The 16,512-nt window shown below is 51.3% G+C and overlaps 1 protein-coding gene across 1 annotated transcript; it reads right to left on the reverse strand.

Annotated features, from left to right (window-relative positions):
* Positions 1–845: 845 nt before the first annotated feature.
* Positions 846–13,301, reverse strand: MLEC (malectin). Its single transcript, XM_063173427.1, has 5 exons — positions 13,112–13,301; positions 9,667–9,845; positions 8,157–8,333; positions 7,943–8,000; positions 846–6,795 (listed from the first exon to the last, which is right to left on the reverse strand). The coding sequence occupies exons 1-5, from the start codon at positions 13,299–13,301 to the stop codon at positions 6,566–6,568; spliced, it is 834 nt and encodes a 277-aa protein (XP_063029497.1). The 3' UTR covers positions 846–6,565.
* Positions 13,302–16,512: the final 3,211 nt, after the last annotated feature.

Here is a 16,512-nt window from a genome sequence, read left to right on the forward strand (position 1 = left end):
GACAGCACCGTGTGCCCCCGGGTGGCAGTGGCAGACATGGGACGAGCCTCCCCAGCCCGGTGGGAAAAACCGCGGAGGTCGCACTTGGAGGGATTCAAAGTATCAATACGAAGAGGAAAGAATGTGTTTCTTCCCAAGCAGGGGCAGCCCACCGGCCCGCAGCAGGCACGCAAGAGTTGCCAAGAGTCACCTGCAGCCCTCTGGGGAACTGGGGCAAGAACAACAAACACCTGCATCCTCTTTTCGGACTTCAGCCAACACTGAACATGCTTATGATGACTGGAAACAGATTTTGAGCAGTGATTTGTGACGCTTGCTGTGGCTTGTGAGCAGCACACTCCTGCTACTGCCAGCCAAATGCTATTTCAAAAAAAAAAACCGCCTGCACCAGTGCCCCTAAATCCTCCTTGCTGCATGGGCTTGGTGCCTCTATCCCTAAGGAAGGTCAGACCCAGGCCTTCCAGGAAAGCACCGCCACAGGAGCAGGCACCTGGAGCACAAGGCTGCTGCTTCCTCCCTGCTCCAGCCCCAGCCCCAGCTGCCTCTGACACGGCTTCAAGCTGAAAGGGGGCAGCTTGCAAAGCCCAGAAAGCAGATTGCATCTCTCTGCTGCTCCGGCTCCGAGCAGGAAGCAACAACCACATCAGCACTTTTAAGAGGATGTTGTACCGTTCGATTTGCACTTTATGACTCAAAGCAATGGGCAAGAGATCACCAGGGCTGCACTGGAGGCAGCAGCACGGTGTTACCCAGCAGTCAGCCAGGCTCAGCCTCCCTCGTGTGGGTGTAAACCAGAGGGGCTCCTCTGCCCCCACCACCAGAAAAGAGGAACCATCTCATCCAAGTGACAATATAATTTTGTTTATTTTCCTTTAGCACACTGCTGGTTAAACTGCCAGACAGTAGATTTCAGAACATTCCCTCAGCCAAACATCCTGGGAAAATTAAAAAATAAAATTGCTACCGTGTACCAAAAATAAAATAACCCACCCCATGCCCATCTCCCCCAAACTAGTCCCTTCAAAGCCAATGCAATCAGAAATAGGTATCTGTGCTTTTCACCTAGGGCCCAAGCTTGCTGCAAAACAAACTAAAAAATGTCACTGCAAGTTGTTATAACACAAAACAATGGGCAGTAAAATAAAAAATCCTCCTCAAAAATCCTTTGTACTGGTGACATGTACAGATGGAGGTTTCTCCTCACATCCTCACACTGCTTCAGCCTTTACAGACAATGTAGACCTGCAGCTTGAAGTAGTTTGTGGTGTGTCCTTAACGCCAGTGGCACAGGTCACTGCCACGCGCCCCCAGCCAGGCACAATGGAGCAGTGGGACCATGTGCCAGCTCTGCTACCCCAACAGGACCCAAACAGCACCAGCACCTCTCACAGGCCTGGTGCTGCCTCCTGGCATGGAGCACACATCCTGCCTCTGCTCTCACCGGCTCTGGGGCTCCTTTACGTACCCAGCTGCTTCTCAAGTGGGAAAGCCCTGAATGCACAAAGCCCCCGAGAAGACCACAAAAAGTTCAAGACCCCCACTTGCCAGCCAGTTTCCAGTCACTCCTTGGCTCCAGAACACCAGCTCAGGAACTGCCACAGTGTGACAGAACAGCCAAGGTAGCACAGGAGAGCACGTCCCCAATAAGTGTGACAGGGGACAACTCCAGGGCAGAGATCCTGCATTTCCTGGATTCACACTCTTCCCAGCTAAACTGGTTCAAGCTGTACTTTGCCCCTTGCCTTCAAATCTCCATCACACAAACTCTTTAGCAGAAACCTCTGATGTTTGCAAAAGATTATTCACATTTTCTAATCAGCCAGCACAGTTTCTAGGAGGGTGGAAAGCACTTATTCTGTTGATTTTTTTTTTTTTTGTTTTAAATAAAGCACTTTATGGGAAAAAAAAATCAAAACCTATCAATAACCTGCAGTACCATCCCACCAAGCAGACTGGGGACAGCATCGTTACATCCCTCCCCACCCTCATCTTCCCCTCAATCTCCAAAAATAGTATTTAATATACAGCAATAAACTCTGAGCAAGCCAGAGTCCCGGAAGACATGGACCTGCTTTCACCTCTCCCATCCATCTCAGCACCTTTCAATGCTACAATACTCCTGGGTCAAATCCATTTGGATCCAAGGTGAATGCATGTGCCCCAGACCTGCTGGGCAGCACGAAGCAGGGGTGCAGCACAGGAGGCCCATCTGTGTGATCACGTTTCTGAGCCTTCCCAGCTCCAGCCTGGCGTGTTTGTGCCGTTGGGAATATTTCTGTGAGCCTCTGTGGGACCAGCCTGTGGAGACAGACTGGTGGAACCAGGCCGACGTTAAAATAGCATCCTTGAATTGTATTAGGCTTTGGCATTTGTTGTGGAGATGCAGAAGTGCCAGTAGGTAAATCAGCTCAGTGCTGGCCCAGTTCCCATCTCCCTTGGATTCTCAGCAAGGATATTTCCCTCCCCATCATACGTGCAAGAAGCAGACGGATCTCTCCCACATTTGAGCACCAAACAGAGCCTGACACACTTGGTACCTCGCAGCTGCTCAGGATCTGTCTCACATCAAGGGCTGAAGCTGCTCTCGTGGCTCTCTCCCTCCTGCTGTTTTCTATCAGCAACAGGCTTGTTCAGCCCAGAGCTCCCGTAGCAGGACACCTCCCTGGCTGTTGCAATCCTGTTTCAACTTAAAGGCCAAGGGACAAGGCACAGGTCCCTGCTCTGTTCAGACCTAAGCAGCACAGGGCAAGCCCTCAGTGAGTAAATCAGGGGTGCAGGACCCCCCAAGCCCCACTCTGCACCCAGAATCTCTAAGCGCCAAACAGCTCCCAGGACCCAGCGTGACTCACTCTGCTCTGAACTGCACCAACTCCCAGGCACCAGACTGTCTGGAAGTTCTCCATCCTGCCTTCAGGCCATTTCTGGGGCACACCAGACCTGAAGGAGCTCTTCAAGTTCTTCTATTCCCTGCTAGACTTTTCTTCCATTGATTTCAAGGGTTGAAATAAAGATACCTGCTCACAGCTCTCTGCTTCAGCTGTGACCTCCAGAGCTGGCATCTGGGGACAGGGAGACCATCCCCATCTGATCTCAAGGGCAGGGAATGCCTGTCCCTTGAAGAAAAAGAAAAAAACTCAGAAGCTCCTTAAAAAAAAAAGAAGCTCCATCAAATAGACTTTTATTCAAAGCCTGAGACAAAGGCACCAAAAAGAGAAGGGAATTCATTTGGCTTTCTGTTCACTGCCACCTGGGACACTCAAAAGGGTCAGAGATGTTTAGTCACACACACAGAAGACTTCAATAGCCTGGCTTAAAGGAGGGGCTGATGGGACAATTAAAATAAGCTTTGAAACCATTATTCTGAGGCTGGATCCAGGCCTGAATCATCATAGACAGTGATTTTCCCTTTATTAAGTGGAAGCTTTACTAAAATTGCTGTATCTGCCCCTGTCTACACAACAGGAATCATGCCAGGGTCTGTTCTGACCCAGCTCCCCACACTGCTGCACTCCATCTGCCTGCTGCTGGCAGAGGAATCAGCACAAACAGGCTTGTCTCTGACCTGTCTCAGTTAAACAGTGTCTTGGATATTCCCTCAAACACCCATTTTGGAAAGCTACAGCCAGCCCAAACATTTTCTTTCCCTGGTCAGGACCAGGTACCACATTACACCCCTGAGTCTGGCTTGCAGACACTAGACAGAGATGGCCAGGGGAGCTGGAGTACTGCATTTCCAGAAAGGTGCTGACTGGCCAGCCCCCACCATCCTTGCTGCTCCCACATGCTCTGTTTGAAGGCTCCTTCCAAAGCAAACCTGTCAGGAGGGGATGTACCAGGAAGGAAACTGCTCACAGGACCTTAACAGGGTCAGGAACACCCCAGAAACCAGCTTTGTAGTGAGAGATGCACAAATCCAGAGCCAAAACAACTAAATTGAAGCCATGAAGGATGAACTGTTTCTCCTCCCTATTCTTATTCAAATAAGACAAATTCATATGATCTGAGCAACTAGAACAAACTGGATCACACCCTGTACAGCTCTGCCTTGGGGCAGCTGTGGCACTAAATGGGTGCCCTGGCTGCTAGGAGAGGCCAGGATAAACTATCCTAAAAGCCTTGTCTCCAACTTCTGCACATCTAAACACACCCATGGTAGGCAAGGTGCTTAGATTAGTGGGCGAGCCAGAAGAAGCTGAGTGATTCCTTGCATCAAGGATGCTCAAATAAAATGCACCCTAAAAGGCCTGGAGGAGAACAGCTCCTTAGAGAGACGCCTCCTTTCAACCTCAGATTCTTTGCTTAACAAATTAGCACAGTTCATGATTCTCAAAACTGATAAAGATCTAAATGTCTCTTCAATCCAGTTAGAGCAAACCCAAAAATTCTGGAGAATTTCTGCAGGCACTGTCACTGAACAAATCAGAGCTCATATTTTGTAATAGTTTTGTAGTATTAGGATTTTAACAGTAGCTAGAAGATGAAGCAGACAGCTTCAAGCTTACCACCTTTCATCCTAAGGTTTGTTCTTCAAGATCAGCTCTCTCTAAAGCCTGGATTCTCCTTTAACTGGGGCAGGGACTCTCTTCCTTCTGTCCCAAACTACCCCTTGTGCAGTTAGAGAGAAGATAATGAAGGTCCTGCTTGTTTTTCAGCTCACAGATAGAGAATTAGGGTCAGGCCTGTAGCAGTGATGTGATCAGAAAGGCAAGGTTCAGTGGCACTGATGCAGAGAGCAGCATTTTGTCACCTCCCCCAGCTTCCACTCTGGAGACCCTGAGCTGACAGCTCCTATTACAGCTTGAGGGATAAGAGGAAGGGAAGGCTTCAGCTCTTCGGGCCCAGCAGAACAGAGGCTGCTCCTCCAGTTCCCTGGCCAGAAACTTGGTAATTCTGCTGACCCTGCTCAAAGAAAGGCTGAGCCACTGCAGGGGATCAAACCCAGAAACAAGTGCTAGCAAAACCTAGAGAGGCAGAGCAGCAGAGGTCACTGCTCAGTGCCACTGCTCCAGGGAAAGACAGAACACTTCTGAGGACAAGGGAGAGAGCATGAGGTAAAGCACTCCGGGAGCCCAGAGGTCAGCAGCAACAAAGCTGATCCACAAAAACCCAACCCTGCCTGAGATGGATCCTGCTCCAGCACAGAACATCTTCCTCCTGGTCAGCCAGAAACGCTCAGCATGTTGGAGGCCAAGATTGTGGGAAGGCAGTTCCTCAGGGCCTGCAGCTCTGGACCAGAAGGCACAGCAGTGGCTTTCTCTCCATTCAGCCTCTGCCAGGCAGGCACAGGCTCTGCATGTGGAAACAGAAGCTTCTTGCAGAAATATCCCTGGGGGAAGCAGGTGACCTTGTCTCCAGTGCATTGCTCATTTCCAGATCTCTGGATGGCAACAAACCACCTTGCTCTGCAGGACTGAAAAGGTGGACATCTGCCCCTTCACTACAGGGCCTGGATATGCAAAAGGCCAAACTCACTCACTGCAAATACTGACCAGCTCTACTTCTCACTGCCACAGGCAGGGCTGGTCCCTACAGAGGGAATGAGACCCCAGGGAGCATCGACCAGGTTGCTCTGCTCTCTGTCCTACAGCACAGGTTGTTTAGAGTCACAGAGAAGGAAGCTCACCATGAGGAAGGTTAAGGAATAAGTCCTGAACCTCCTCTCTAGTTCAACTGATTCTCAGCTTCTTCCAAAGTAGAGGTCACTTGCTAGGAAAGGCAAAACAAGGAACTGGGCTTAAAACAAAACCTTTGAAAATAAAAGGATATTAAAGGAAACAAAAGCCATAATCAATACAGAAAACAAGTGCATCTGATCAGACGCTAACAACGTCAGCCTCTCGCAGGCTACAGCAGAATCCCTCTGCGATGGAACAAACATTGCAATTGCCAGACTAGGAAAGTCTCTCCCAACTGGTGCAGCAAATCAGGCCAGACAAATCCCTCTGCTCCTGGCACAGCTTGCAGTCTTAGGAGGGAACTGTCTCCACGGAGGCTGGTCTGGAGCCTTGGTATCTTTCTGCAGGCAAGTACCATACATTGTGTTGCACACGTTCAGGGAGATGCTGAGCCAGGCTCCGTCCTCTGCAGCTGCTTGACACCCAACAGCACCACAACACTTCCACACTCCTGGACAAAATGTGTACCCCAGCCTTGTTTTAAGAATTGCTTTCCTGCTTAAGGAACCGTATTCCACCCAGTAAAGGCAGAGATCCTACAGCACATGGCTTTCTCTCAGTGTGGGACACGGCCCAGGACTGGCAGCCTCAGCTTTCATGGCCCAATACACACCCAGCCAGGACTCAGTTCACTCTTGGATGCCCCAGGGAGAATCAGAGGCTGCACATGGTGCGAAGGGGAAGGCGAGGGCCTTGCTGCTTGCTGGCAGGGGGAAGGTAAGCTCCCTCTTACCTGGACCTGCTATTCATTGCTATTCATTCCAAATGAATCATCTCTTTTTTTTTTTTTTTCCTTAAATTATGAACAATATGGAGAAATTGAAAGCAACCATATTTGGTCCAACTCCTTCCCTCCCAGCCCCTGGGCTGATGCACTGTGGGGCTTGCTCTCACAATCGGCAGAGGCAGAAGAGGGTAGGGATGAAGACACCAAAGGCCACCAGTATAGGAAACATGAGGCTGCTGTTGTCCGAGGCATAGGGGTTTGGTGTGCGTGGGCCTGACTGAACCCGGTTCTTATTTGCCTGTTTTTTGACACTTGAACCATCATCATAGTCATCTTCATCATCATCTTCCTCTTTTTTCTCCAGGCCTGGGTGTGGCTGCAGCTTTGGAACATCTGTTGAACAAGACAAAAGGTTGCAAGCAGGCAGGATGTAAATTGGGAGTTCACTTGGGACGCTTCCTTCCCCTCTCCCCAATCCAACATGAACATCAGCAAGAGGGCACCTGAGATCCCACCAAAACCACAACCAGAACACCTCAGAAGAGAGGAATATCTTCTACCACAGAGGATAACACCACTATTTCTTTTCTTTGCAAGATAAGAGCATGTAAGGATCCAGCCTGCAGAAAAACTTCATCCTTCCACACCATTGATGTGTCACACAGACAAGTTAATGCACAAAAGTACATGTAGAGCACAAATTCAGATACTGCAGCTGCTGAGTAAGATCTGCCTGCAGAACCAGCAGATGCAGGTGCAAACAGGAACAGGAACAACCCTTTTCATAAGCAGTCCTATTCCACATCACTGCACCCCTCAAAGTTAGAGCTGTGAGAGCAGCATGGCCAAGCCCCACTCAAATCCAGCCTCCAGAGCCTTGGGCCTGAGCTGCAGGTGCCACCTGGTCACAAGATTCTTACCAAATCTTCTGCAGCACCTGGCCATCCCATAGTAAAGCAAATTAATGTTATGGTCAGAGAGGGAACCTAAACCTTTCTAGTTCAGGAGTTAGAGGGGCTCCAATTCCAGCTCACTTACAAAGAGGGTGATAAAAGAACAAGGACCTTTCCAGCACTCCCCAGAGCTATCCAGAGGAACTGGTATCTGGGAAAAAATACTGCCTTGTCCTAAAGCTGAAAAGGCAAAACAAAGCTCCAGGTAAGACATATTTAAGCACTAGCTAAAATAGCTGTAAATTATCTGTCTGCAGGGCTGCTGCTGACATACAAGGCCAGAGGGTATTTATGTGTAGCTATAAGCTGAGACTGACCAGACATGTTCCCTTCTCCTCTACCCCATATACAGGAAATTCCAAAACAATTTGATTTTTCTCACTCCAAAATGACACAAGCTTTGTGACTTAGAGGAGAATGAGGACAGTACACACCTACTTCTCTCTGCAACTGCACTCTGTGGGAACTCAGTGAAAGAGAAACAATTTTGGCAGATGTGGGTCAGAAAAGCTATGATCTCATAGTCTGAGAAGCAACAGGCTGCTCTCCAAGGGGGAAGAGCCTTCTGGCTCAGAAACTGTGCTTACCTTCCACTGTTCCTTGCAGGATGTATAGGGCACAGATTTTCGGATTGTCATAGTAGCCCTGGAAAAAGCAAAAGCAGCAGTCAGTGCTGCAGCTCTGAGAACAGGAATGGTCTCCCCACCTACCAACACCTCTCCTCCTCCTGCACACAGCTGCACATGACTGGGTAAGAAGGGGAAAGGGAAGATCAAGGCTCTGCCCTGAAAAGCTTATTACCTTTACAAACTCAATGTGGAGCTTTCCTGTGAATGTTGAAACCTCTCCCTGGACACTCAGTTTTCCTTTTTTGATACTCATGGGAATGATCTCATCGTGAGCTGTGCTGTGTCCAACTCTGTCAAAAATGTCCAAGTCTTTCACCACCACGTGGCCATTCAAGCGAACATCAAATACCTTCAGGGTGGAAGAAATGACAGAGTCAGAGCAGATTCAGGCACGTGACAGTTGAAATGGGAACAGAGCAGGAAAGGTCTCTGCTTTTTATGCACCCAGAGCCAGAAAGCATTGTAACATGTCCTGGCTCCCTCCTTTGGGAAGGATTCAAAGCCCAAAACCAGCCAGGTAAAGACACTATAAAGCATTAACAATGCTTTCAAATACCCTGAAATCTGCCTCCTCCTTTTAAAACAGCCCCTACATCTGCTGTTCAGACTGAGGACAGCACATTTTCATTCTAGTTTATTCATGCTTCTCTTTCACAACTCTTCTCCTGTCTGAAGACCTGCTCCTACCACCCTGGGGTGGCTGTGACACACCACACCCTAGGGAATGAAGCCATTTCTAACTAACAGCCTGCAGCAGAACAGAGAAGAGGAAACAAGCTGGTAAGGAACACAGGGTTTGAAGGAGGTAAAATGTTTAACTGCTAACCACATCTGTGAACTCAGAGTGAAAGTCCTCCTCAGGGCTGTAATGACTCAAACTTCGTGCAGCACCTGGGGAATCCCAGCAGAACCACATGAAGGAAGAGGAACCAAAGATACCTCAGCCCTTCAGTTTAATCTGAGGCTGCTTTTTGCATCTGTTCTGTAAGCTAGCCCCACCAGTTCTGCTCCCTGAAATACTTCTCTGGCAGGAAGGCAGCACAGTGCTTAAGGAGATCAGCCCTAAAGAAGCTGATGGAATCAGGAAAGCCAGACTAAAACCCAAACTACCCCTACCCCAATTTGTAACAGGGCTTTGAGTTCTGCTTGTTTCTGCTTCCACTTCTGTACATGAGGGGTTTCAAAAGTGGACAAGGGTTATTCTTCTCTAAAAAGCAAAAAGCAGATGAATTTACCTCTACTTTCAAGATCAGACTGAACCAGTATCAAGTCTTATTACATTTGTAAAAATTGTTTTGAGTAGGCTATTAAACCCAGACCACCTCCCTGCTTCAATCTATGCAATACTTCCTCCAACATAACTATGCTGTCCAGTCAGATACAAGTGTTCAAGAAAAAGGAAAAAACTTCTCAAAGCCAGCACAGCCTAAATAGGTTGTAAAACTCTATTGCTAGTTATGTTCAGTTGCACATGTTTGTTTGAATACTTTGAAATTAAGTTTTCCAGTCCAACTGTATAGGTAGAATGTGGAAAAGAGCTCTAAAGGTTCAGAACCTGGCAGAGGTTGGGACCTCAGTTAACTTATTCCTTCCTCCAGCATGCAAAGCAGCAGAGGTAACCTGAGCACACTCAGTCCTGGCCAGGAACTCGCATCAGAGACACACAAGGAGCTGTTGCTTACCTTCTGTTGAGACTGTGCAAAATAGACCTCTGCAAACTTCAACACCAGCACATAGTCACCCTCCTCTTTGATGGGAACTTCATAGCCAAAGGTTTCCTCATTGTAGCGCTCGGTCTGGTACAGGATCTGGTCCTCTGCATTGGACCTCAGGATTGGCAGCTTCATACCATAGTCAGAGGCTGGGTTTTGAGCACAAAGGAGTGAGAGAAGGGTTATATTCTGAGGAAGAAACATTTTATATATTCTTGAAGCTCTTAACTCCAGAAGTGGCATTAGCACTTAGAACCCATCAGACCCAGCTCCCCTGCTTGCTCTGACCAGGTGGCAGCACTACCAGAGCAGAAGCACAAGAAGCCAAAGCCCCAAAATCCAAGAAATGTAAGGAAACAGGTTTGGAGACCTGCTGCAGTTCAAGACACAGTAAACTCACTCTCACCATTTCAGAAAGAAAAGCCTGTTTACAAAAGCATTACACGAAGCCAAAGGACTTGGCCATTGGCTCTTGCTTTAAAGAGTGAAAACACCTAGAATATTTTTACAATATTTTCACATTTCAGACTCCAAGTACAAAACTAAAATAGCTGGCATAGGACTGACTCGACTCATTGATGCAACAGATTTGAAGTTAGCAGTTGATAGCACTGGGTTTTAGACTTATCCTCCTCAACAAAGAACTGGGGAATGGCAGAAGGGTGAAAAGCATTAGGCATCTTACAAAGCCCTTTCTTCTCAGCACAGGCCCACAATACCTCTCAGCATGAAGATGGGATGAAGGAAGCAAAAAAGATAAACAAGCATTTCAAGAGCACCAGCAGCTTCATCAGCTGATGTTCTCAGAGCCACCCAGCTGAAATGGGGGCTGTCTGTAGGCATGCAAAGAGCCCCTGAGAAGGGCCCAAACACTGTGCCCAAACAGTACAGCAACTGACAAATAAGAGAAATCACAAAATTTGCCTCTTTTCAGTGTTTCACTACCTCCACAGCAGCCCCCAACAACTCTACCTGCCTTGGTTTGCTACTGTATCAGGGTTCCTGCATAAATGCAAACTGTTGCAATGCCTCCAGGGCTGCACACCAAACAGCTCCCAACGAAACAGGGGCAGGAGGGACGACTGTGGACACCATCCATCCACGGGCACTTCAGGCAGAAGCTGATCCAGACGAAGTTCTCTGCTGACACTCACCTCTCCCAGCCCCAATTCCATGGGAACAGACACTGCACTGGCCAAGACAAAGCAAGAGCTACTAACCCAGCACACGCTGCCAAAGACAGAGCCAATGCAAACGAGTGAGAGGAAATTAATGCCAGTTCTGAGTCTCCTGTTTCACACAGAGCTGCTCAGGCAATCTTCCACTTCTCTTTACCACTCGAACTTGGGCATAAAGAGGACTCTAACCACCAGAAATACAGAGGGTGAAAAGTTTAACCTGTCCTCCCACACAGATATTTCTGGCCAGCTACAGATTACAGTGATAGCAAACCAAGGACTCCACAGAAGGCAGCTCCTATTAAAGGAAAGCCTGCACAGGAAGAAAGTCCTTTAATAGCCAAGAAGATAACTGGAGAGGAAGACCTGTCACCTGCATGTCAGAGCTCTGTTGACAAGAGCTGTGGAAGCAAGATGGATTTTACAGCACGCTGGGTGCTCACAGGGAGCAAGCAGTACACACCAAGCTTTAACTCAACTATGTTTGGCACCTGCCTATTCTGTAATTGCCATCAGCACAGTCAGTCCTTTAGGGCACAGCAGCTGAATGGAGGCTTAAAAAAAAAGGTTTTAAATTGCCCAGAGGCAGAATTATTATCCCTAGGTCATTTCCTCCCAGTCAGCCATACATTTCTGCTATAGCCCTTACATGTCTATCAACACAGAGAGGAGCCCAGAGTAAAGGAACAATGGTGCAATAAAAAGCCATTGAGGGAAAGGCAGCTGAGAGCTCAAAGGGGTAAAGTCTCCACTGTGCCTGGCACCACTGGCTGGTGCAGGATTACTGTAACAGCCTGCTGCTCAGAGGAAACACCACGGGCTTTCCACAAAGGAAGTGCATGTTACAATGTGCTTGAAAAAGATCCTTTTTTCTCTTCAACTCGAAATAAATAGTTCAAGTCCACAAGGACATTCAAGTCACACTTGTGAGAGGTCTGTGAAGGGAAGCTGACCTATAGTGATCAGGGCACACAGTGTGACTGGAGCAGCAGCTTCCATGGGTGTGAAAAACCATATGAGAATTTAAATGTGACCTCCACTGTATTCAGTGTGCCCAAAAGGCTCTCCATTTGGGATGGCACTCATGCAGGACAAGCAATAACAGTTCCAGCCATATAACACAGGAAAATCCTCACCATCCTACATGGAAACAGCAAAGGTTAGACTGAGAACTCATCTCCACATTCCACCACTCACCTGTCACTGACAGCAGAGCAGCCCAGCACAGCTATCTTTTCAATATATTAGTGAATCAACTAAGTTTTGGTACACCAATTATCAGAAACACGCACAATTCCAACTGTGGTGGTCTTGAGGGAAATAGGAAAAGGTAATCCAAGTGTAATTAATTTTCCATCCTGTCCTAAATAGTAGGCTGAAGATTTTACTGACTTGGTAGTTAGAGCAGCCGATGATTTCCCATCTGCCTCTACTTCTGCTCGTGTCGCTGCCCTTGAACAGCCAGCCACGGTCTGGGGCATGGAGCAGAGCGGCCGGCTGTACCTTCCCCCCGCGGGGCCCAGCACCGAGGGCTCCAGCGAGCAGCCTGTGCTCTCCGCTGTCGGGTCCAGAATGCTGCAAGCATCAGCCCCCATCGTGCGCGACCCAGATCCGGCTGCAGAGGGCTGGAAAAGCTTGTTCCCACTGCACCGAGCGCGCTGCGCACTGGGCTGTGAACCGGCGGATCCTGCTGTAGAACACGGGCTCTTCAGCGGAAAACGGGAGAGAAAAAGCGACCGGCGGGCGCACGCGGCAGGGCTGGCAGCGCCACTGCTCCCGCCGCCTCTCCGGCCGAAATCCTACTGCAACCCTCGCGGAGCCACTTCCCCTCCGGCATTACACAACCCCGCAGGCCGAGGGCACAGCACCATCCCGCAGGGCTCATCCCGCCGCCTCTGGGGCCCCGGGCCCGCACCGCCACGGGGACGAGGGATGCGGCCCCAGCTGGGCCCGGCGGGAGAACGGGGGGGGGCCGTGGTCCCGCTGGTGACAAGTGGCGGTGCTGCCTTCGGACCACGACCGTCCCCGGGCGGCTGCGGGAGAGGAGCCCCCGCCGTCCTGCGGGGACACACACAGACCCGCCGGGAGTGCAGCGGGCAGGAGGGCGCCGGGGGCGCGCGGGTCCCGGCCGCCGCCAGCACAGCGGGACCCCGCAGCCCCGGCGGAGCGGAGCCGAGCGGGACCCCGCGGGCTGTCCCGCCGAAACCCCCCGGCCGCGGCGCGTCCCCCGCCCTCACCTCGGCCCACGCGGCCCTCGAGCGGGTCCTTGCGGAAGTGGATGCCGTTCACGTCCACATGTGCATCGCCGCCCGCGTTGACGGCCCAGACGACGCTGTCGGCGATGCCGCCCGCCGCGCCCCGCAGCAGCAGCGGCAGTAGCAGCACGGGCGGCAGCAGCGGCGCCCCGCGCGTACGAGCGCCCACCATGTCGCGCTCCCGGCGCCGCGCCCGCCCCTTCCTGCCGCCGACAGGGGGCGGCTAACCCCGCTGCCGGGGCGGGACGAGCATCGGCCAATCCGCGCGCCGAAACGAGAATATTAATTACCTGCCCGCCTGACATTAGACCGCCGCGGGCCTGTATCTGCATATTCATAAGGCGGCGGGCCAATGAGCGGCGGCGATGGGCGGGTTGGGCTGAGCGGCGCGGGGACAGCGGCGAGAGCGGCGCGGGGAGCCGGGTCCCTGCGGGCCGGGGCGCCCGGGGCCGGTACCGCCCGCGCAGGGAGCGGAGTGGGTGTGGAACAGGCTCCCCTAGGAAAGCGCGGCGGGGACGGATAAGGCTCCCCAGCGCCGTGTCCGCAGCAGGGACAGCCCGGCGAGCTGGCCTGAGCGCCGGCGGCTGGTGGGCAAAGCCCGCCCCTCCGCGCCGCCAATCGCGGGGCTCCAGCGCGGCGGAACGCGGAGCACGGCGGGGCGGCGGCGGGAAGCGCAGACCGAGGGTTGCCGCGGCAACGGGCGGCGCTGCGGCAGCGCGGAGCGGAGCGCACCCGGTGCGCTCGGGGAAGGGGCTGGAGCGGACCCAGGGCAGCGGGAGCTCCACCGCCGTCGGGGGCGGCTCCTCGGCACGTCCCGGTAGCTCCGTGCCCGCTGTGCTTTGAACGGCGGCTGCCAAGCCCCGCTCGCTGCCTTGGCAGAACTCGCTGGTTCTCCCGTTCGCCCCTGCCATGGAGTAAGGGTATAGGCAGCTGCCGTCCGCCCGGTAAGGAGCGAAGCGGCCGGTGGCGTGCGAGCACCTCGCACCGCTATAATCTGCGGGCAAAGCAAAGCGGGCAATGAAGGGGAAGGCAGGGAGGTGACCGTGACACTGCCAGTGGGCTGAGCCCTGGCTTGGACTTTATAGGAGAATGTAAAATCCTGGGTTTGTTTTCTGGAGGACCTTGGCAAGGTCTTGGGTGGCTGGAGTGAGAGGGGGAGGTGGAATGAAACTCACTCCCTACACAAAGGGGGAACAAATAACTTAATGTTTGCCCTTTTGTCTGATCACGGTGTTCCTTGAGGCATCAGATACCGGGCAGGCCTCACGGCTGCGCTCCTGGCACCGGCTGCAATAGCAGTGGCTGCTTCAAGTGCCAGTGATATTTTATTAATTCAAGTCTTTCGCAAAGCATTTGCTTCTATAAATATAAAGACTTGGTGCTGCAGACTGGGAATTAAATGCATTTGTTGCTTTTGTAATGCACCTCTGGGCCTCTTAACCAGACACAGTCTTGGAGAAGTGAACTGTTTGGCAGAATGTGTAACCACCCACCCCCTGCTCCCCAGTCTGCTCTGCCCAGGCTGGAGCGGATCCCAAAGCATGTTCCTGCTGCTGTGACATCAGTTCTTGGGCTCATGATGTAACTGGGTCAGGACAGACATGGCACTGCTGCACTCCCACACCAGCACTGCTGCAAGGAAGGGGTTCCTAAAACTACAGGGTGCCTTAGGAAAGCACATCCGCATTAGTAGCATGAAATGTGTAACTTAGCACCTCCCCAGATTCAGCCACCTCACACTGATTCCTGGCAAATCATCTCAGCCAGATACAGACCCCAGCCCTGGCAGCATCTGATCAAATCCAGGCTAATCTCCTGTCTCCCTGCTGTGTTTGTGACCTGTTGGGTGTCCCCCAAGTTCTGTTACCAAAGGAGTGCAAGCAGCCATCGCCAGGACCATGCTGTCCAGTTGGTGAGGCTGAGGGAGGCCTCATTAGAGCTCATTTGTGCTGATTACAAATGATCCTCCCCAATCCTACACTTTCAACTGTGATGTGTGGGTCAGGAACACAACTTTGAAGCACATAAACACTTTAAGTGTTACCAGGTATTCCCAGGATGAGCATTTTCTAAAAACTAGCTTGGATGATCATTTTCCGGGAATCAGTAGTGCATCACAAAGCACGAGGGATTAACTGAGCAGCAGTGAGGAGGGACAGTGCCTGTGCTCATCTGGGGCAAGAGGAGCCCCCTCACCCTGGCTCACAGGCTGGTGACAGCTCCTGGAAGAGGATGGCAGATGCTGTTTGCCCTGTGTCCACTGCTGTCCCAAATCAATACTTGCTGTCACACCAGCAGCTTGATGTCAGTTTGTGCCCCAGATGTCAGAAGCTCCATCCTGTTACTAATCCACTGAGCCATCAGTCAGTTCCTTGATGCAGGCTGGATTTACACCAGTAACCCACAAGTGAAAGGCTCAGGGTCATTTTCTCAATCCCTTGACCTCTGCCTGTCGCCTGGCAGCTGTGCCAAAATGAATCAGTCCTGCCTGGTCTACCTAGCACCTTGATTGTTCATGAGCAACGAGGGGCACATGGTTAGGGAATTGGCCATTCACTGCTGGAAAATGGAAGCAGCATGTGGGATGTCCAAAAAGAGCAGCAAAAAGATGTGGGTCAGAAGCAGGCCTCGTGGTTAATGAGGTATCTCAGAAATCAGTGTGAGCCAGCCCCACTGCCCCATAGGCTCCCAAATGGCACAGGGCTACAAGGCTCAGGTGCCCACAAGGGAACAGCTGTGCCCTGCTATGTAGAGCTCCTTGGAAGCAGCTCCCCAGTACGAAATTGGAGATAAGAGCAAAAGGATTATCTCTGGAATTAGATTATTTAGATTGGATCTTTAATCTCTGCCCCCTGTCCACACAAGGAAATAGTAAAACTCCCTGGGATTATTTGGGGTTTGTTGTGAAAGTAAAATCAGACTAGCAACAGGAGCTCAAGAGCTTCTGTTGGAAGGAAAGAAAAAAAAAGAAAAAAAAAAAGAAGGCTTTTGAGACCTGCCCTGTCTGACCTGTTCACTGTATCATGGTGAGACCTGGCAGAACAGAGCTACAGATGATTTGGCAGACTCAGCTTTCCTCAGAAGTAGCTGTGGTTCCAGGACTGCCTCTGCAATGACACAAAGGTGTCCTGCAGCCAGCTTTTGCCCAGCACTCCTGGGATGACAGGCACAGCTCTGCCACACCACAAGCACAGGGACCTGCTCAAGCAAAAGTGGCTGTGGTTTGCAGGGAGGATGCCCAGCCACTGTGATGCTGCACTGTGGATCAGCCCAGCCTCCAGACATGTGGGAACCATTTTCAATAAACACTGCCCTGCCATCTGATGCTGTGGGCAAAAGATGAGACTGCTCAGGGCAGGGTCTGGGCAGGGAATGGGCAGAAG

The sequence above is a fragment of the Melospiza melodia genome, chromosome 20 (assembly GCF_035770615.1).
Source record: "Melospiza melodia melodia isolate bMelMel2 chromosome 20, bMelMel2.pri, whole genome shotgun sequence".
Taxonomy (NCBI): domain Eukaryota; kingdom Metazoa; phylum Chordata; class Aves; order Passeriformes; family Passerellidae; genus Melospiza; species Melospiza melodia.